A 22,552-nucleotide genomic window follows, 5' to 3' on the forward strand; every position below is an offset into this window, starting at 1 on the left:
TTGTGGGAAAATAATATTGAGAAAGATGGAATATGGGAGGAAAGAAGACTGAAACAAAGCAGAGCAATTAACGTAAAATATCCTGACTAAATCATCATGATCTCACTGTAAAGTGCAATAGTAAAGAATGGTCAAAAGTATGCATGAAAGCAGGGCTGGAGAAAATCAATGCAGAGTAATGGCAAAGGAGTCAAACACACAAAGGTCCTGTTCCTACAGCAAGCATAGTTAAATTTTCCAAAGTGCATCAGTGCAAAAATGCTAACTTTTGGACCCAGTTTGCATATATAAAATTGGCTGGCTTGATTTTCAGTGCAACCCATGCCATATAAGAATGGATACAGCCTGATGGAATGCCAAAAAACCAAACTGGGGAACTCAAGCAGCAGTTCTGCATGTGAAGTTCTGCACGTGCAAATTCAGCTTTACCTGAAATCGTAAATGAATTGATACCAAAGGCACACACACTTACTGGTCGCATATATTAAGAGGTACAGAACAGAAAAAGCTAGTGAACTCTCGACTTTAAAATGTTTTCCAGCTTGAACTGAGTCACCCTGAGTACTGTAGTTATGTAGGAAGGGTGTGCCACAAACACTCTTAAATAAACCTTAAATATTTTTCTTCCTCTTTTTACTAATTTGCTTGGATTTTAATGCCAAGAAATAGTAAGTGGCAACTTCAGAGGAGGGCCAGGCTCAGAACTGCATTCAGCTTAGATGCAGACAATCTATCCTATATAGTGTTGGGACAACATCAGACCCTCCAACATTCCTCAGATGAAAATGGGGACACTTCTCACCCCCCCAACTGAACCTCCTTGACCTCCATTTTTTGCCCCCCCCCCACCACAAAGCATTTCCTATTGGAAAAAGGGTAAGCGCCATCACTACCACACTAGTGGGACACAGCACACGTGCCGGAATGGCTTTCACAATTCTGGCACTGTCCCTGGAAAATCAGGACATTTGGAGGGTATGCCACACCAGTCTCCGAATAAGGTAGATTTACTCATCATTAAGCTGCCACAAACTCCTCAGGTTGAGGGAGGATGGAAGAAGTGTACTGGTATATCTCTGAGTACCTGCAGCAGCTATTGGTTGCCCTGCCTCAGTAATGGACTGGATGAGAGCTAAAGAACTAAAGCTCAATCTAGATAAGACTGAGACACTGCTGGTGGGTGGTTACCTAGCATGGATGGCTGGGAGACTGTCTGTTCTTGATGAGGTTACATGCCTGAATCTGGTCTGCAATCGCCTGTTCAAGAACCTTGCCCATGTCCATGAAATGGAGATTAGCAACTTGTTGGTAGTTACTTAGATTTTCTTAATCAAGGGAGCGTTTCTTGGGATTTTATCTTTCAAGTATGCAGAGACAATGCCCTCTCACAAGGATGCATTAATCGTCTCCCTGACCCAGCCAGCTGCCCCCCCCCCCACTATTTTTAATCAGTCAAGAGGGACAAGGGTCCAGAGCACCTTGTCCATATCCACAACTGATCCAAGCATCTTGTCCATATTTTTGAGCCTTACTAACTGAAACTTGTCCAACACAACAGGACTAGAAAGTCCTCTGGACACCCCTTGAGAGTAATCTGCTGTAGCCACAGAATTAAGATCCTAGTGGATGCAAGCAATTTTGTCTTCAAAATGCTTTGCAAACACAGCGAGGAGCTACCATTGAACCCACCACCTCCTTCAGGCCAGAATGTATATGAGGCTGCACTACCCAGAACAGCTCTGCCAGATGGCAGAGTGAGGATGCAATGGAGGCAGCAAAGTATCCCTTCCATGCTGCCTTCACTGCCATTAGGTAGGCTCCATGAAGAGCCCTCATCATTGTTCATTTGCATTCCGCCAGATCTTTCCTCCACTCACATTCAAGCCATCTCCCAGCTCATTTCCTCGTTCTAAGCTCTGGGGTATAACACAAGCTCCCCCCCCCCCATGGGAGAGGGGGATCGAGGTGTTCATGTCAATGACCTGGGCCATTCAGATGTTCCAGAGCTAAGCCAGGGCTTTGGTAGGAGCGTCAGTCATATCAGGCAGGAAATCCCCCAGAGACATTTGGAAACCCATTGGATCCATCAGTCTCTAAGGACAGACTGTCCTCATATGTCCCCTGCCCTTGCAGAGGGGAAAAGGTGCTGAAAGCCTAAATCTCAACAGGAAGTGATCTGACCATGACAAGGGACTGGTGTCAATATTTGCAAATCACACGCTTCCTGTGCAACTGAGAAAACAAGCTCCATAGTGTGGCCTGTCATATGCATTGGGCCACTGACATGTTGGGACACCCCATAGTCATCATGGCAGCCCAAAGACCTGAGACACCCCAACACCAGTCATGTTGGCAGTGGATGTTGAAGTCCCCCAGAACAAGCAGTCTTTGAGTCCTCAATACAGTCGTATATTGGAAGTTGAATGAAATCCGTTCTGAAAGTCCGTTCGACTTCCAAAACATTCAAAAACCAAATTGTGGCTTCTGATTGGCTGCAGGAAGCCCCTGAAGCCAATCAGAAGCCACAGAAGCCTCATCGGATGTTCAGGTTCCAAAAGAACGTTTGCAAACCATAACAATCACTTCTGTGTTTGTGGTGTTCGTGAGCCAAAACATCCGATTTCCAGGGCATTCAACAACCAAGGTACTGCCTCTGAGACCATCTCTGTCAACTCATGCAGGGAGACTGGTGAGGAGCGGAGTGAGTGACAAATCAGCAGAATCCCTAATTTGTCCCAGTTGCCCAGTGCCAGGAACTCTGTCCCACAGCTGGACAGAGAGCCTGGAGAGAGGGAGAATCTCTATAAACCAAAGAAACTCCCTCTCTCCAACTGTCATGGATTGGTTGGCCACAGAGGAACGGTGGGAGGAACCAGCTGGGGAACCACCAAGGAAGAAGGCTCAGAGTCTAGAGAGTGATGGTGGGACAATGATGAGTGGTCAAAGGGAAAAGAGGAAGAAGACTGGGATGAGGTGGTGTCAGAAGCTAAAGAGGTAACAGGGCTTAGTGAGCTGGGAGAGTCTGTGGCAGAGAGCAGTCAAGAATCAGAGGCAGAAGTCAAAGCAGGGGAGGAAGGAAGCCAGAGATGAGTCTGGTTGGTAAAGAGTCATTGGTATATCACCCTCATCCTGTTACAAGCCCCTCTCCCCTCTGGTCTCCCAGAACCAGAAGAGGCATGGATGAGAGGCTGGTTGTATGCAGGTGCAGTCTCCAATTGCTTGAAAAAGGCTCTGGGTGTCAGGGACTTTAGATGGCTTGAAGAGGTGGGGACTTTCAGTCTTGGTAACTGATTCATGGGGCCAGACCTACCAGGGATGAGTTGCTCTGCTCATTAAGCCTGAAACTTGACAAAGTATGTTAAGATTGTGTTTTTGCTAGTAAAGAGTTAACACCAATTGTGAATGGTGTGATTTACTGCTGGCACACTCCTGTGACACTGACCCTCAAGACTGCCCTGATGCTGCACCAAGTACCGAGCTGGGCAGAACCAGGTGAGGCCACCTCTAGCATGCTCACTCACCCAGGTCTCAGTTATACAGGCTGAATCAGCCTCCTTGTCCATAATCAGATCAGAGAGGTCTTCCTCAGCCCTGGAATTCAGCAAAAGGAGCTGTAGAAGGGAGGACTGGCTGATAGCACAACCACAAGTTGGAGGAGGGGCTGGCACACAGCAGGCACCAACTGCCTGTGCCATGTGTCCCTTACACAGCTTTCCCCACCTTCTACCAGTATCTCCTCCTGCTCTGGACCACTGTGATCCCCCCCCCCCCAGCTTTCTCCTGCTCCTCTCTTCCTAGACACATCCTGCATCCTTTTAAAACAAAAACAAACCCAAAATTTAAAACCCACAGATCAAAAGCCATTTAGAAAAAATGTAAAACATTTTAAACAGTTGGGGTAGTAAAGCCAGTAACAGAGTCCCCTTAGACACTGCCCCAACCCAAGAGTTTGTTCCAGCTTTTTGTAGCTGGAGTAAGTCTGGGTCCTGCCCTCCCAGGTCAGATAAAAAAACCCTCCCAAGCAGGGAGCAGGTCCTCATAATAAAATAATCCTGAAACTGATAACCAGTGGAGGTTAACACACATTTGGATGAGTAGGCAGGGAAGTAAGAAAGTATAGTTTTCTCTTCAGCCCTGTATTCATTACAGCTCAAAATACAGTGGATCCCTTTTCTATACAGCTACTATGTTCAGTCTGAATGGTTGAGTTGGATCCGACTAAGGACCGCTTACCCCCGGTGTGCAATGATTGCAGCCTCCTATGGACCACGGTTGCACTAGGGGCAGGGGGGTGACTGCTGGTTTCCTGTGCAGTTGAGTGGGAGACAACATTTCTTCCCCAACGGTCACACAGGCTTCCAGTCTTCTATCCAGGCAATCACAGGAGGCCAAAGAGAGGCAACGGTTCAGTGAACCTGAGTAAAGCCAGAATGCACCTCCTGCCCTGGGTCTAGTTGGTGGTTAACTTCCCCACCCTCCCTCCCTTCATGTCTTGCCATGGTTATGTTTGAGCATTAGTGAGCAGAAGGCAATTAGGACCTTGCTATGGAAGCATTGGATCACCATATTTGGGGCCAGGGAGGAATTTGTCCTCCAGGCAAATTGGACCAGTTGAGAGATTTTGCCTTCTTCGTAGCAATTGTCACAACATGGGTGGGTAAGGCATTTGGTTGTATCCCTAGTCAAGGTGTGTGGGGCTGGGAGGTGAGCAGGACTCTCACCTCACGCTCCATTGGATGTGGGTACTTCATTAAAGGGCCAAAGGGAGGTGCTTTGATCCTGATGCCCAAACAGCGGTTGATATCCCAGGATACTCTCCCCAAATGGTGATCTCAGAAGACACCCTGCTTTGATGTACGTCACAGGGTGATCCTTAAACTGAGATTAACTCTGAGAATCAAACAGCAGTTATGCTGGGTGATTCCAGATACACACCAATGCCTACTCCAAAACCTGCTTACATCTGTAATTGTAGCCTATTTTATTCCAAAGTGATGGCTTCTTCTTCTTCTTCTTCCCTCCTCCCTGGTTAGCCCCCACCCAATAGCAGCCTTGCTGCACCCAGGCCTTTAATCTATAGTATCTGGATTAAGGGAAATGATTCCAGGGCTAAATATAACCTTTGTTTCTGTTTCCCACATTTGTCATACAATGGTTGCAATTGTTAGTAATGCCTTAAAAGTAGAATGTCAAGTTTACTTTTAATAGCTTAGGGAGTGGAAGGGGTAGAGGAAGAGGAAATGGAAATAATCTCTACGTTCAATCATTTAAAGCACCTTCTTCCAACCTGGTTACATCCAGACGTTTTGTGCTCCATCTTCCACCAGCCCCAGCCAGCATGGCCAAGAATTAGGAATTATGGGTGCTGGAGCAATAGCACTCATAGGGCACCCAGCTGGGGAAGCAGCAACTCTCCATGGTCACAGGCAATAGGACTTTCCTATGATTAACTCTCTGGTCATTCAGCATAGCTTGGAGAAATCTCAGGACAGATGGTGTGAGAAGTCAATCCTTTCTCCTTCCTGAGCCCTGCACCAACCCAGGTGAGGTCTGAACATCACTACTGGGCTCTTGTTCCAGAATGCCTAGTGCCTAAAACAACATAACTCCTCTTGGGACCAGGAGAAGTTTGCAGAAGGTCCATAGCTAGATGGTAGAGCATCTGATTTGCATGAAGATACACCCAGGTCTAATCCCCAGTATGTCCAGGTAGGGCTGAAGTCTTCCCTGCCTGAAATCCTGTGGATTATACTGACCTAGATAGACCACTGGTCTGACTCTGCATAAGGCAGCTTCCTACATTCCACATCATTTCATTGCATGTGCCACTTGTTCTGTTTGGAAACCGTCCAATATTCACATTCCCTTCATATATTTTCTGAGCCGTGATTGAATCTCACTCTGATTTGAATAAGCCCAAAGTTTCCTTTAGTGATTAAATATAACCAACCTGAGTCAGCAGGACAGCACTCAAAAATATTTCCATTCACAGACGCTGAGCATTTTTTTAAAAAAAGAAATTTGACTTAAAATAACAGTTCACTAAGCATCTCTCTGTGTCTTATATCACAGAAATTGTAACTACTGCTGAAGCTGTGTTTTAGGCATGAGAAAAAGATGAGGCCTTCCTTCAATCAACACCCATAAAAAGGTGTAGAAAAGTTTTAGGGAGGCAGGTGTTTTAAGTTCCTTCCCCCTTGTCAATTGCCCAAGAAGAAGCAAATGAAATTCAAAGACCCCATTCTCAACTGAGACAAGTCATTACAACACAACCGAAGTAATGGTCAATGGAGGGAAATGGGCAGCACACCTTTGCTGCTGCAACACTTCTTTTTTAAGGGAGTTGTTTTGTTTGATCAGCTCCTTGAAAGCCAGACAAGCACTCACTGCAACAGTAAGCATATCCAGAGGTAGATTTAGGGCAACGTTGCACTGGGCAATGCGCTGCAGGGCATTGCAAGTACGATGTAGTGGACTGAGCAGAACAGAAGGTGAGAGGCGGGGGAGCGTGCTGAAATTCCAAAGACCAAAGTCCATCCCAGCGTATGCTGCTAGTATTACTGCTAATACTGAAGTTTTAAATTATTATTACTTTTAATGGAAACAATGCAGCTTTTTAGAATCACCATTTAGAGGTGTGCTTCTCATGCATTCTCTTTATCAACTTAAAAAGCTAAACACTGTGTAGCTGCACTCTGCCCAACCCCTTCTAACACATAAGCCTGGACTGCGCTTTAGCCAGTGACATGGGAGACTAAATTTACAGTGTAGTGTCTGTAAAAGCTGGGCAGCATTTGTAATGCCTCTGATATTATCTTTTCCTCCCCCTTTAACTTCAGGGCTGTTTCATGCTGTCAGTTGTGTCAGGTGCCCAGCTTTTAGGAACCAAGACTGCAGTGTATATTCCTAGCCTGGAAAAAGGCACTCAGTCCATTAAGGGGAGTTGAGGGGGGCAGCCTGCTTTCTTCTTCTTTTTTTGCTGAGAGACCTTGAGGTAGGGCTCCAACCAAAGAAGTCTGCAATTCCAGACTCCATTAACATTAAGAACCACTTATCAGATCCTGCAAAGCTTTATTGCTTTCCACCTGGCCTAGATTGCTTAGATTCCCAAGCAAAGGAGGCTAGCGAGGACAGGCCCGTAACCTCTCTTTTGTTCTGCAAATCTAAGCTACTGCTATCCTCTATGCAAAGCGAGAAGTGCCACACTGCCATCTGCAGACGGGAATTACCTTCTAAATATGCTCATTCAGCAATCAAAATTTCCTGATAGCCAAGAGTCACTTCATTCTCATTTTCTTCCATTTAGTATTGATGGATCACAAACTGTTTACTTCTCAGTGCTTCAGCCAAGCATGAATGCTTAAGGTTTATATATTTATATATAAAGATTTAAAAGGCACAGCGAAATAAAAAGGAAGAAAAAGATAAAGCAAAAGGAAAGGAGAGAAGCAGAGAGAAAGGTGCAAGTGAGCAACTTGGCATTACCTGTCTGTTGTGGATGGAGCCTGGAGTCTTGAAACCTCCTTGACAGCTGCATTCAGAGACACTGTAAGGGTCTGAGCTGCTGGAGGAGCACTTAGAGAGTGAATCGCAGCCCACCACGAAGGTGTTATCCAGAGGCAGTTCCTGAATGACATGGTGCTTCTTCGGTGGCACTGGAGTCTCGGGTTTTATTTGGAAAGTGGGCTGTGGCGAGGCAGACTTGTAGTGCTTTGCTAAATCTGGGCTGTCAGGCTTAAAGGTTGTTGGTGTGGTGGCCCAGTTATATTTTCCCATAGTCTGTTCTTCCAGCTCCACGGGAATGTCCAGAGTGCCATTGATATGTTCATGGCCAGGATCATCAGGCTTAGATTCTTCGATGGTCACAAAGTTGAGAAGAAGGCTTTTGGGAGAGCGCTTCTTCTTCTTCTTCTTCTTCTTGATCTGACGGTTTTCTTGGTTTGGAGAAACCCACTCACCACTCTGCTTGCTTTTCTGGACAACCTTGTGCCTGGGTGTTTGACGGCATCGCACCAGGGCAGTCACAAAGATGACCAGTATTACTGTCATGGTACCTGCTATGATAGCAATTATGATCTTGACATAGTCGTTCGTCTGTGGAGTTATCTCACCATCCCCAACGTTTTGGCCAACTGGAGTTTCCATGTTTCGGCGCACTAACTCTTGGACATAGGATCCATTGGTGACAGTTTCATTCACAAATAAATGCACCAGTGCTATAGTATATAGTGACTCAGGCTGTCCTAAATCATTGACTTTGATAACCAGCCTGTGCAACCCATGATCTGCCGATATGACCTTCTCTTTCAAAGTAACATTGCCTGTTAACTGGTCAATCATAAACAATCCCCGTGAATTCCCACCAATAATGCTATAGCGAAGCTCTGCATTCATCCCTGTATCATTGTCAATGGCAAACACCTTTGTGACTACAGAGCCCGGGCTGGTGGTTATTGGAACCAAGTCATACGAGTAGTTAGATGAAGGCATGACAAAAACAGGCCTGTTGTCATTCACATCAACCACATTGATGGTCACCTTAGCAGTTGATGAGCGTTGCAGCCTCCCTCCATCCACAGCCTTCACCTGAAAGGTATAAGAACCTTGCTGCTCCCTGTCAAAGGTAATATTAGGCCGTATGACTCCAGTGAGGGGATCAATAATGAAATTATCTTTGCCATTTAATATAGACAAGGTCACGGCTGCGTTCTCTCCAGAGTCTGCATCTGTCACAGTGATCAGCCCAACAGTGCCATACATGGGTAGGTTTTCTGGTACATAGAAATTATACTCGTTATGGGTGAAGGCAGGGCTGTTGTCGTTCTGGTCCAAGACTGAAACTGTCACAGTAGCATTGGTCTGTAAGGGTGGCATCCCATTATCTTTCGCCAGCACAGTGAATGAGTATCTGTCCTGTTTTTCCCTGTCCAGCTTTCTCACTGCTGTCAGAATGCCTGTACGGCGGTCCAGGTTGAAGATGGGTGGTGCGTCCAAGCCCAGCATGTAGCTGATTTCAGCATTGCGCCCACTATCTGCATCTGTAGCACTAATCTTGGTCAGCTGGGTGCCAGGAGCATTATTCTCAGGGATAGACAGTCCAATGACAGGTTGCGTGAACACTGGTGCATTGTCATTCTCATCCTTGATTTTGATGAGCAACATTGCAGACTGGTTCAAAGGTGGTTTCCCCGAATCAGAAGCCACTATTTTAATGGCATATTCCCGGGTGGCCTCGTAGTCGAGGAATGTGGCTGTCTCCAGCAGAAACTGATTATCAAACACAGGCTTTAACCTGAATGGCACATCGTGGTCAGTGTAGCAGGTAACTTTGCCGTTAAGCTCAGAATCCTTATCCATTACAGTAATCAGGGCAATTTTAGTATTGAGCGGTGCTTTCTCTGACAAAAGCACAGTCCCATTCACCGGGTTGATAATGTACCTTGTGTCTATTGATGGGATGTTATCATTAATGTCTGTGACATTCACTGTCACTGTTGCTCTTGAAGGTGTTGAACTGCCATCGCTTGCTAAGACTGTTAACTTGTGTACTGGAGATTCCTCCCGGTCCAGTGGTTCCTTGATGGTGATGAGACCTGTGGTGTTATCAATGGCAAACAGCCTTTTGGCCAAGGTGGTGATTTGGCTGCTAAAATAGAAGTGGATCTGGGCATTTGAGCCCAGATCGGCATCAGTAGCATGAAGCTGAGAGACAGAGGTGCCTACAGGGGCACTTTCAGGAACACTGACTTCAATATCATTCTCCTTGAACACTGGGCGGTTGTCATTCACATCAGTGACTGTTACTTGGAGAATAGCAGTGCTGGATCGTGGAGGGTTGCCGCCATCTTCCACTTTAATTTTCATCACATAGGTATCCTTCTGCTCCCTGTCAAGGACCTGCTGTACTATCAACTGGGGCCACTTGTCCCCCTCCGGCGTCTCAATTATATCAAGTCCAAATACATTTTGACCCTAGAAGCCAGGAAAAAAAGATACAGAGGGGTACATTATTACATAGATCTGCTATTAGTTGGACATACCTGAACAATATTAATGTGCATCCATCAGTTTATGGCTCTACTAGTCCTTTAAGTTGGAATTAATGTGAAATACTTTGATGCTTTGCTATGTCAACAAATGAACAGTGCAATTCTAAACATTTATTTATTTATTTATTTATAAAATATGTGTATACCACAATTTCAGAGTTGTGAAAAAACCAGAGTTGTTGACATCAATTATAATACAATCAGAATCACACAAGAAATAAAATAGATTACCAGCTGAGTATTGCAAAAATGCTTCTCTTAATCATTTGCATAACTCCGCAGCAAAGAAAAGTTTTCAGCAAATGTTTTGAATAGAAGGTGCTTGCTGAATCTCAGTTGTAAGAGCATTCTCCAAGAGAGGGCCAATAACAATGAAGGCTCAGTTTTGTCTTGATGTCAAATGAGCCTTACCAACTCAATATATTGACTTCTGAGTAAAAAAATCACTGAAATCCTATGAAGAAAATCTGGTTAGGGTTTGCTATAAAGCACAACAACACTTTTATGCCATGTTGAGTTAAACCAGTGACTGGCTATTGGGTTTAGGTATCCATGATTATCCCATCAGACAAACTGCTTACATGATGAATGTGTATTCAGTCATGAGTCACAAGTGGACCTGAGGTTGTGTGATCACCCTGCTTTGAACTGGCATGGTGATTCAACAAAGAATAAAATTCAAAAGAATCTCCACCTTCCAACATGCTTAATAGCCTGACATTCAACGTGGCATTTCTGATGTTGAAAGTTTGCAGAGACTGGCAGTCTGGTTTGTTGACAGTGACTGAGGAACATCATCATCATCATCAACAACAACATCAGTATCATAGTTAATTGTAAACAGCCAACAGAATGCATGGGCTAAGACATATTTATGCAATAAGAGATTGTGCACATAATCTAGACCAGCCTCACCCAACCTGGTGCCCTACAGATGTTTTGGACTACAATTCCCATCAGCCTATGTTGGTATGGACAACAGTCAGGGATGATTGTAACCCACCAGGTTGGGGAGGGCTGATCTAGACCAGTGGTCTTCACCTGGCGGGTCACAGCCTGATCTAAGGTGGGTCTCAACAGGAACACTACCACCATACAAATATAGAGCGAAAGATTTAAGAAATGAATCCGCAAATACATGCTTGTGTTAAAACTAGGTCATGGGTCCAAAAAGGCTGAAGATACCTGATCTGGAAAATCCTAAATTGTGTCACATTCCCTCTTTTAAGTTGCAATTGGCCAACAGGGCTGCATCAATCGAAGTCAAGAAGGAAACCTGGCTCTAAAACATTTGGGGGTAATATCTTTTGTCTATAAGAATATTTAGTTAAATACAGAAAAATGTACCTTCCTTGTGCATTTCTACCACTTGCCCCTCAGTATTTGGAGAAGTGTGTCTTCTGATCACAGCTTAAATGTTTAATGCAGTAAATTCCTGATTGCTCATGATGCTGCATAGAGTGTAGCACAGATCTAAGTATTGTAGCAGGTGAACAGAAATTATAAGAGAGGAATTTATTTTCTTTCCTTGCTGGACAGGGCATTGTAGTCCTCTGACATAGTGGAAGAAAAGCTGTGCCACATTAGAAAACACATTATCCCCTAATTTAAGGTGATTTACCAGGTCAGTTAATGTGCTAACTACAGATACCTGTGATGTTTGCACATGAAGGCTTCTTACCTAAAAGCACCACGCTTTCATTTGACAGCTGTGCAGCAAAAAACAACAACAACAACAACAACAACAACAACAACAACAAAACAAACCCCCACCCTCAGAATGGGAACCCCATAATTACTGCATTGACATCTGGCTCCCAGCAAGCTCGTTGGTCTGCATAAGCTCAGCATCCATATATATATATATATACACACAGTGGTGCCTCGCAAGATGAAATTAATCCATTCCGCGAGTCTTCGTCTTGCGGTTTTTTTGTCTTGCGAAGCACGGCTATTAGCGGCTTAGCGGCTATTAACGGCTTAGCGGCTTTAAGAAAAAGGAAACAAACTCGCAAGAACTCGCAAGACGTTTCGTCTTGCGAAGCAAGCCCATAGGGAAATTCGTCTTGCGGAACGACTCAAAAAACGGAAAACTCTTTCGTCTAGCAAGATTTTCGTCTATATATATATATATATATATATATATACATACACACACACACACACACACACACACCCCACAAATATGAAACAAAACAGTAAGGCGGAGAATGCAATAAAACCATCTGCATATAATGACGAAGGGATACATAGGTAAACAGGTACATTGTGGGGTACAAAGAAGTAGCTTAATAATTAAACTAAAAATAATACCGCCCTGTCTTATTTTATTGCAGATAAAGGTAATTCTTGTTTGTCCTGGTTAAATTGCAGATGACGGGTTTCTCCAGTGGATATTTGTGAGGTTCAAAAGCAGGCGTATTATTCCGGCTCTGCATCATTTTTGTTAATAAAGGAAATAAATTCTTGCCAAGTTTTATCAAATAAACACATGGCTTTATGGTTTCTTGAAGTTCTCAACAGGTTAAATTCACCATAATACCAAGGCTCAATATATCTTTTTTCCTACCAGAGTTCGGCGGTATAGAAATTTAATAAATAATAATAAAAGTAATGGTTAAACCAGCTGCTTCTTTCCAGTGCTGCGGAATTGCAAGGTGTGCTGCCACCAACATGTATTGCATTACGTGGTTTGTGAGCAACCCCATTTTCTCCACAAAACAATGAAAGAGGACAGAGTTGTAGACCTTTCACAGCTGGATACTAAATTATCAGGTTGATTCCAGCTATTATGTCATCCCAATGCATTTCAACCAAAGGACACCCCAAGAATAGAAGAAAATATTATCCATTAAAACACTTTCCCCCATATCTGGGGTGCAACTACCACCTGCAAGTGTCTTAAAAGAGTTTTTTCCCACACCATTAAAAAGACAAGAGATCAGCAACCAACATTTGAATTTCTCCCTGGCACAAGACATGTTTCATAGGAATTTTGTTCCCATTTTTTATATACCTTAACTTGTCTTTCGCTTGACCACATTCAGAGCCTACCCACATGATATTCTGTAAGTCAACAGACCTTATGGATAGGTGAATGTGAGGGTCCTGTTGGGTCAGCTGACCTGAGTCACAAAGTGCTACTGTTGCAATGCAGCTATGACAGCATCACAGTTTTGCGCTTTGCACAGTTCCCTCACCTGGATTTTTCTTTTCTTCCCATCAGGTACCTGCCTCCTTTGTGACTTGTCACAATAAGAATGAACAGACCACAACAAATCTGATCTGTGCTACCCTTTGTCAAGTAGAAAGAGAAATAATTCAATGACTGAGATTCATCCCATGCAAAACTTAAGTACCAGCTCTGTAATTTATTGTATGAATCAGAAATAGCCAAGTTACAACTGAATCACACCAGATTATGAGAAACAAATTGAGATCAAGGTAATTCAGTATTTCTCTTTTTATCATAGTGCATTCCATGGCTGCAGTGAAAATTAGATTCCAAGTGTTAAAAATAATGCAACCATTACATTTACACACTGAATAATAAGGATCCTGAAATAGGTTTTGTTGAACACGGCATGCCCTTGTTACAGCAAAACAGATGCGTGGGCATGGAGACAGACTCTACAAACATATCTCACACTGCATAGGGCATGCAGGAACGATGTTTCGATACTGCTGGTGGGAGAATAGAATTTGATTCGTACTAGATGGTGTCTCTCTGGGCACCCAAGCCTGGAAATGTTTTTTTTCCCCCTTTAAAGGAAAGTGTGGGGAGGGAAGAGAAGAGAAAGAAACAGCCAACACATCCCCTGAGGAGGAAGAAGTGATTAGCATTCATCAATAGCAATCTCTCTGAGTGATGGAAAATGGTGCTGACAGGCTCCAAAGGGAACGGCGCCAACTCTACTTCACCAGAAGCGAGGAAAGGAGTGATAATGCAGAAGCACTGAGGGTGGAGGTGAAAATAGGCACCAGAAAACAAGGGACGTCCAATTTCCCATTTACTTTTCAAAATTATCAGCACTTGTTGGGATAGATGCCTTCAGTAAGAGAAGCCCAGCACTTATGAACACGGGAAGCTGCATTGTACTGAGTCAGATCATTGAACCATCTAGCTCAGTACTGCCTACACTGGCTGGCAGCAGCTGTCCTGGTTTTCAGGCAGGAGTCTTTTCCTGGCCCAACCTGGCAATGGCTCTCTCTTCAGAGGTGCTGGCCAGGCTTCATCCCAGCCTGAAAATTCACAGGGCACTTTCACTTGCGATGCTTAAAGCAGTTTGCAATGCAAATGTAAACAGTACATGCCTCTGTTCTGTTGCAAGTAGAGCAAGAGAGACTCAAAGCCAGCTTATGCCTCATGGTTCAAAAATAATGTTGTATTTTCTCCTGGAAGTCCTTAGCTCTAGGCTCAACGTTTATTGGCAGGGATGGACCAGTCATTAGGAGGGGTGAAGCCACCACTTTTGGTCTACCTCACTGGCAGCAGAGGTGCCAGTACCAATTTCTGGTGAGATCTCACCAAAAGAGCATGGAAATCTTCAAGAACTCCCTGAAAATTGGCACTGATGCTGGTGGCAGAGGCAGTGGGGCAGTCCGCGTAAGTGGCTGAGGTGGCGGCAGCAGGGGATGACAGCATTTCCCATTTTGCCTCAGGCACTTAAATTGGTTCACATTGCTCCTGCTTTTTGGTAAGGCAAGATCACTCTGCACATGCTTTGTGTCTCTTACTTTACCATCATTTGACTTTTGCATGGAATAACTAACTGACATTCAGAAAACAGGTCCCAAGGCTAAACAATAAAAAGCCCTGGGCTTAAAACCCAGGTCTTGGGCTGTGCAGATTTGGCACAGATTGTGTCCATTCCACAGAGGCTCCTATTAGCTGTTTTGCAAATTGCAGCATGTGAACAGTGCATATGGAAACACTGGGAGCAATCAATACTGAATAATGCACTGATCCTTCCAAACCCCTAATTTATCTACTAACACTGGCCCCCAGAATACTGGACTTCAGGAGCCTCTCAAGCACCCGATGGGTATGGTGGGGAGAGCCATATTTACTTAGAAAAGGCAGGGCTTGCCATACAAAAACAATTCTTATGCTGACTCTGACCTCAGGGACTCCATTAAAAATGGATGCAGTCATTCTCCCATCCCTGGAGACCCAGAAACCTTCCCATGCACTAGAGATAGACCTAAATCTTAAAGGTTGTTTTTCTTTTCTTTTTTAAGGTGCATGCCTTAAACCCAATAACTGGTCCAGTGTGTGTGGAGTGTATATCAATGCTGAAACTCTCTGTCACCACACAGAAATGGACTCTTCTTCCACAAGGAGGTAGTGGTAATGATCAATCAATCCACCAGACAAGCTTCCATATATGAGCAGATCCCTATAAAGAGTACCTATTATGTCCCTGCATTCATCATATAGATAAGAGACACGGGGGAATGATTAATGGACTTCAATGTCTGTACACTAATGCGCAAAGCATGGGAAATAAACAAGATGAGCTTGAGCTCTTGGTACAGCAAACTAAATATGACATAATAGGCATCACTGAAACCTGGTGGGATAAGTCCCACGATTGGAATGTAATAATGGAGGGATACAATCTATTTCAGAGAAACAGACCAGACAAGAAAGGAGGAGGAGTGGCCTTATATGTCAGGGATGTGTATACCTGTGAAGAGATCCAAGATTTAGAACCTCAAAGCCAAAGTGAGAGCATTTGGGTCAAAATTAAGGGAGAGAAGAATAACAGTGACCTCACTGTGGGAGTTTACTATAGATCCCCAAGCCAAACGGAGGACATAGATGATGCCTTCCTGGAACAGATGGCCAAGCATGCAAAAGGAAGGGAGATAGTAGTAATGGGGGACTTCAATTATCCGGATATTTGTTGGATATCAAACTCAGCCAAGAGCATAAGGTCAAACAGATTCCTCACTGGCCTTGCAGACAACTTCATTGTCCAGAAAGTGGGAGAAGCAACAAGAGGAACAGCCATTTTAGATCTGGTCCTAACCAATGTTGATGACCTGGTTAGTGGGGTAGAAGTGGAAGGATCATTAGGTGCAAGTGATCATGCTCTTCTGAAGTTTACTATACAGCGGAAAGGGGCAGCCAAGCACACTAGGACTCAATTTCTTGACTTTAAGAAAGCCGACTTCATAAAACTTAGGGAAGTGCTGGGTGAGATCCCATGGACAGTAATACTAAAAGGAAAGGGAGTTCATGATGGCTGGGAGTTTGTTAAGAGGGAGATAGTAAAAGCACAACTTCAGGCAATACCAATGAGACGGAAACATGGAAGGTGTCTAAAGAAGCCAGGGTGGCTATCTAAAGAACTTTTAAATGAGTTTAGATTAAAAAAGGATGTGTACAAAAAATGGAAAAGGGGGGAAACCACCAAAGAGGAATTCAAACAAATAGCCAGCACGTGTAGACACAAAGTCAGAAAAGCTAAAGCACAGAATGAACTCAGGCTTGCTAGAGAGGTTAAAAGCAACAAAAAGGCTTTTATGGGTATGTTCGTAGCAAAAGGAAGAACAAAGAAACAGTGGGGTCACTCAGAGGAGAAGATGGTGAAATGCAAACAGGGGACACAGAAAGGGCTGAACTCCTCAATGCCTTCTTTGCCTCAGTCTTCTCCGATAAAGAAAAGAATGCCCGACCTGAAGAATTTGAAGCAAATGATTCAGCAGAGGAAACACAGCCCAGAATAACTAAGGAGATAGTACAAGAATACTTGGCTAGTCTAGATGTATTCAAGTCTCCAGGGCCAGATGAACTGCATCCAAGAGTATTAAAAGAACTGGCAGATGTGATCTCAGAACCACTGGCAGTCATCTTTGAGAATTCCTGGAGAACAGGCGAAGTCCCGGCAGACTGGAGGAGGGCAAATGTTGTCCCTATTTTCAAAAAGGGGAAAATAGAGGACCCAAATAATTATCGCCCAGTCAGTCTGACATCAATACCAGGGAAGATTCTGGAGCAGATCATTAAGCAAACAGTCAGTGAACACCTAGAAAGGAATGCTGTGATCACCAATAGTCAGCATGGATTTCTGAAAAATAAGTCATGTCAGACTAACCTGATCTCGTTTTTTGACAGAATTACAAGCCTGGTAGATGAAGGGAACGCAGTGGATGTAGCCTACCTTGATTTCAGCAAGGCATTTGACAAGGTGCCCCATGATATTCTTGTAAAGAAGCTGGTAAAATGCGGTCTTGACTATGCTACCACTCAGTGGATTTGTAACTGGCTGACTGACCGAACCCAAAGGGTGATCATCAATGGTTCCTCTTCATCCTGGAGAAGAGTGACTAGTGGGGTGCCACAGGGTTCTGTCTTGGGCCCGGTCTTATTCAACATCTTTATCAACGACTTGGATGATGGACTCAAGGGCATCCTGATCAAATTTGCAGATGACACCAAACTGGAAGGGGTGGCTAACACCCCAGAGGACAGGATCACACTTCAAAACGACCTTGACAGATTAGAGATCTGGGCCAAAACAAACAAGATGAATTTTAACAGGGAGAAATGTAAAGTATTGCACTTGGGCAAAAAAAATGAGAGGCACAAATACAAGATGGGTGACACCTGGCTTGAGAGCAGTACATGTGAAAAGGATCTAGGAGTCTTGGTTGACCACAAACTTGACATGAGCCAACAGTGTGACGCGGCAGCTAAAAAAGCCAATGCAATTCTGGGCTGCATCAATAGGAGTATAGCATCTAGATCAAGGGAAGTAATCGTGCCACTGTATTCTGCTCTGGTGAGACCTCACCTGGAGTACTGTGTCCAGTTCTGGGCACCACAGTTCAAGAAGGACACCGACAAACTGGAACGTGTCCAGAGGAGGGCAACCAAAATGGTCAAAGGCCTGGAAACGATGCCTTATGAGGAATGGCTAAGGGAGCTGGGCATGTTTAGCCTGGAGAAGAGGAGGTTAAGGGGTGATATGATAGCCATGTTCAAATATATAAAAGGATGTCACCTAGAGGAGGGAGAAAGGTTGTTTTCTGCTGCTCCAGAGAAGCGGGCAGGGAGCAATGGATCCAAACTACAAGAAAGAAGATTCCACCTAAACATTAGGAAGAACTTCCTGACAGTAAGAGCTGTTTGACAGTGGAATTTGCTGCCAAGGAGTGTGGTGGAGCCTCCTTCTTTGGAGGTCTTTAAGCAGAGGCTTGACAACCATATGTCAGGAGTGCTCTGATGGTGTTTCCTGCTTGGCAGGGGGTTGGACTCGATGGCCCTTGTGGTCTCTTCCAACTCTATGATTCTATGATTCTAGATTTAAACTGTTAGTCCTCACCCCCAAGAGAAGCTAAACTTCAGTGTGTTGAAGAGTCTTGGGGCACCTTAGAGAATAACATGGTTATTGTATAAACTATAGTCCACTTCGTTGGATGCATTAAATACCATCCTGAATAGCAGAGGGGGGGTGTGGGTGGGTGGGTGGGTGGGTGGGTGGGTGAATACTGGAATCTGCCTTTATACTGTGCCAGACCATAGGTCAATCTAACTCAGTAAACTAACTGGCAACAGTTTTTGTCCTCCAGTGCTGCCCAGAGACACTGCGGATGGAGACTGGGTCTGTCTGTCTGGAAAGCAGATGTTCTACCGAAAAGCCACAGCCCTACATGATTTTCAGGGGAGCTTTCAGAATGAAAAGCACAAAGAATTATGATAGCCTTATTAACGCTTAACCAAGCTTCTTCTTCATCTTTCTTTTCTTTTCTTTTTTTTATGCAAGAAACTAACAAGACTACCCCTCTGGAAATGTAAACCTAAGCATGTGTGACTGCATTTGATCAGATCAATCAATGCTTTCTATCCTTTTGTCATCTTCCCTGCAACTGAAATTTAGTTTGCAAAGTCTTTAGGGCAGGGACTTAACTTTTACTTGAATGTCAAGTACACTAATGGCACTATATAGGCAATATTGATGCTACACTAGTCTTAGACAAACGCTTAACCAAGCTCTGATTTGCTGTGTATTTTTACTGGGTATTTCCTGCACTGAATGTAAAGCGGTATCTTTTTAGGTTCTTTACCCTGAAGTAATCACAGTCATTTCAAAAGAAACAGTAAATGGCTTGAGGGCAGCAGCCAACTTCTCTCTCTCTCTCTCTCTCTCTCTCTCTCTCTCTCTTTCTTTGGTTGCAAAATAGCTGAAATTATATATGCTGCGTTTCTTTTCCTCCTTTTTTTTTTGCAACGATTGGCAGAAAAAAGCAACAGAAATGGTGAGAAGAGCATCCCTTCACTTCTTTATTTGCACACAAGTTGACAGATGTGCATTGATTATTCTGTCATTAGCTCCTGAAACAACAACACACAGATTTTTAATTCATGCAAATACATACTCGGTTTAGCTTTTCTTCAGCAACCACATATGATTGGGGGGGGGGGAGAGACATCCTCCCCTCCCCCAATTACAATGCATAACATCTGATTTCAGAGAAAGGATAGTTTCAGTTCAATGTCTGTAGAAATATGCATCAAGGAAGTAAGCATCCGTGGGCAGGGCAGAGGAACACTAAAAAGTAAATATCCACACTAATAACTTTTCTTCATAATTTAGCAAACAAACAAGAAGGGGGAAATGAGATATTAAGCAGAAGGCATGAAAAGATACAACAGGTTTTGTTCATGATGGCTTACCTGATACCGGTGAATAATCACACAATTCAAATGATGTGAGAAAGTGTGTTCTCCATCATGGAGAGCACGTGTTGCAGTGGGGGCAAACAAGACTATTCCTCTGTTGCTGGGCGGGTTAGTATAGATGGCCATGAATCTGATTGGGTACCCCTCAGAAATTGGGAAGAATTTGGTGTAGCAATTTTATGAGTGACTGTTGAGGGGCTATTTATTCCCTGCGCGCAGTGTTGAGCTTCCTCTTTTTGCTGCGTGCATTGGATCACCCGCCCACCCTCCCTATATTTAGGGTTGTTTGCTTGACCTTGCTATGCCTGTCATGGGGTCGTCTGCTTTTGGGGCAGGGGCCTGATAGGAATTTTGTCCATCTGGCTGATTGGCTGGTGCCATTTGGTTTTTGCCTACTGCATAGGAAATTGTCACAACTTGTAAGGTTGTGGTTAGGCTTGGTTAATTTGGTTGGTGGAGGGGGTATGGTTGGCTGTTCCGACCTCCCCAACGCTGCTGCTGCAAGGGAATCCAGGGTCTCGCCATGCTCTTGTCCAAACCCCTGTCAAGGGGCATGGGCCAGGCAAGAGCCCCTGGGAGCATTTGGGAAGAGGTGAGAGCCTGGCGCCCAGCTCTATGCTCTCCCCCCAAATGTTTTCCCTTACTGACTTTTGCAGGTTTGCGGGTGTCAGTTCTGTTACTACCTCTAAGTGGGAACATATAGTCATGAACCAATGCCTAAGCAACCACTCACATGCTGTAATCAATAAAGTTGTGGCCAAAATTTATGCCAAAAACCTTAAACAAAAATTCTGTGTGAACTGTGTCTTTATTTGAGGGTGGCTGTGGGGTCCTCAACACGCAACAAGTTTAAATGTTCCGCTGGGAAACAATGACAGGTCAGAGGCACAGCGTGCAGAAGGTCTGAGGTTCAATCCTCAACTATAGGAAGGCTGGGACACCCATAATTTATACAGTCATACCTCGGGTTACAGATGCTTCAGGTTGCGTTTATTCGGGTTATGGAACGCCAAAACCCAGAAGTACCGGAGCAGGTTACTTCCGGATTTTGGCAGCAGCGCATGCACAGAAGCACAGAATCACCCTTTGTGCATGTGCAGAAGCGCTGAATTGCAACCCGTGTGTGCACAGACATGGGTTGTGAATGCTGTGGGTTGCGAACTTGCATCCCGTACGGATCATGCTCACAACCCGAGCGTTCACTGTACTATGTTCACCAAATTGTTTGTATGTTTTGTAAGTAATTGTGTCCCCCCCCCCCAAAAAAAAGATATGATATGTATTTTGATAATAGGTTAAATGTTTATTGTGAGATGCTTTGGACAGAGTTTGCTGTTGACAAGCAGCATATAAATAAATAAACTGGACATTTTAAAACAGAGTGGTAGAAGACAGAGGCTGCATTTGAATGTGACGTTTATTACATTAGTTTTACCAGTTATAATGCAAGTGCTTCTGTCTTGATTTCTTTTTGCTCTGCAGTGCCTATTGTGTTATGGAACCATGGCTTTTCAATTGATGAACTGCTATGTCGCACTAAATTATATGTGTGTGTGTCGGGGGTGGGAAAAAGACTGGGTGCCAGGTTACCAACCAAAATTTTGATACATGGGTGGTTAGGGAAACCATTCAAAAAGTAAAATTCCTGACACCTGCATATCTGTTGACCTTTTGCAGGGGGGGGGGAGGACCCAAATTACTCCCCCCCCCCAAATAGTGTTTTTAAAGTTTTCCCATCATGTTGCCATACATCTGGGTTTTCCCTGACATTTTGCCAATTCCCCCCATCACCACTTTTGCACCAGAAAACCAGGACATGTCAGGAATTTTCCTGACATATAGCAAGCTGAAACATCATGAAAATTTCCAAGTTAATGGGGTTAAAACATCTGTGTGTTTTTTCCTGAAAACATTTAACAGGAATTGAGAGTTAAACTGCAGTTAGATTCCACTGGATTTCCAGAAGGAGTTTTTGCACCATGTGAGAGATCACATGAAACACACCAATCAACAAGTAAGGAAATACTGGAAAGACAGAATGATGCGCCATCAGAATGCAGACAGAGTGAAGGCCAACTGGAACACCTAAGGAATGGAGTTTAAGTGTGGCCCTAGAGAAAACTCTCTGCTGTATCCAAGGCAATTCTGCTTCAGTCATACCACAGCATGCATGTTAGAGAGGGTGGAGAAATAGGTTTGGTCCACTTTTGGGAGAAGACCAATAAGATGCTCCCAGACATATCTGTGGATTGAAATGCAACTCCCAGTCACATTGCACATATGAATGAGTGACTATGCATCTATATCAGTTTGTGATTTAAAGTAAGAAGAAAAAAACCTCAGGGATACATTTTTTGCATGCATTTTTGCCTACTATACACATTTTTTTGCCAAGCAATTTCCCCTGATTTAATGCATTTTTATCTGGTTTTCATTATATATGCATTGGTATGAACAGTTTAGCCCTTCATATGCATTTCTGAACACATTACCGAGCAAAAGAGCTGCAGCGCAAAGTGTGGATACGTGCAAATTTTGAAAGAAGGCTGTGTTTCAGTTCACATATTGTTTTGGAAAATTATTGCTTGCCCTTGAATGCAGGCTGAACTGAATTTCCCCCAAATCCTTAATTACACACTTACATAGAGTTCGTGATGCACTGCCAAATAAACTCTCCTTTTTACATGTGTTTCAAGTCTTTTCAATATTAAATGAGCATTTGTGGGTGGAGTTTTTTTGCACGCCAATACTGCACACAAAAAATGTGCATTTTATAAGGAAATGCATTGAAGAGTATGTATAAAACAGTGGA

General features: G+C 43.9%; 1 protein-coding gene and 1 long non-coding RNA gene across 6 annotated transcripts in view; one reads left to right on the top strand and one right to left on the bottom strand.

Moving 5' to 3' along the window:
- The window catches only part of PCDH11X (protocadherin 11 X-linked), a 751,002-nt gene that overhangs the window by 572,411 nt on the left and 156,039 nt on the right, over nucleotides 1-22,552 (bottom strand). For all 4 annotated transcript variants that reach the window (XM_080990481.1, XM_080990482.1, XM_080990483.1 and 1 more), the window contains one exon: nucleotides 7,486-9,972. In XM_080990481.1, the coding sequence (XP_080846607.1) occupies nucleotides 7,486-9,972 (2,487 nt within the window). The remainder of the gene's footprint in view (nucleotides 1-7,485; nucleotides 9,973-22,552) is intronic.
- On the top strand, nucleotides 1,465-22,429 carry LOC308468363. 2 transcript variants are annotated; one of them, XR_013981589.1, is made up of 3 exons: nucleotides 1,465-2,689; nucleotides 13,276-13,493; nucleotides 21,661-22,429. It is a non-coding gene; the product is annotated as an uncharacterized lncRNA (long non-coding RNA). The 2 variants fall into 2 exon arrangements; XR_013981590.1 differs by having other exon boundaries at nucleotides 1,466-2,644.

The sequence above is a fragment of the Podarcis pityusensis genome (assembly GCF_964106645.2).
Source record: "Podarcis pityusensis genome assembly, chromosome: Z".
Classification (NCBI taxonomy): domain Eukaryota; kingdom Metazoa; phylum Chordata; class Lepidosauria; order Squamata; family Lacertidae; genus Podarcis; species Podarcis pityusensis.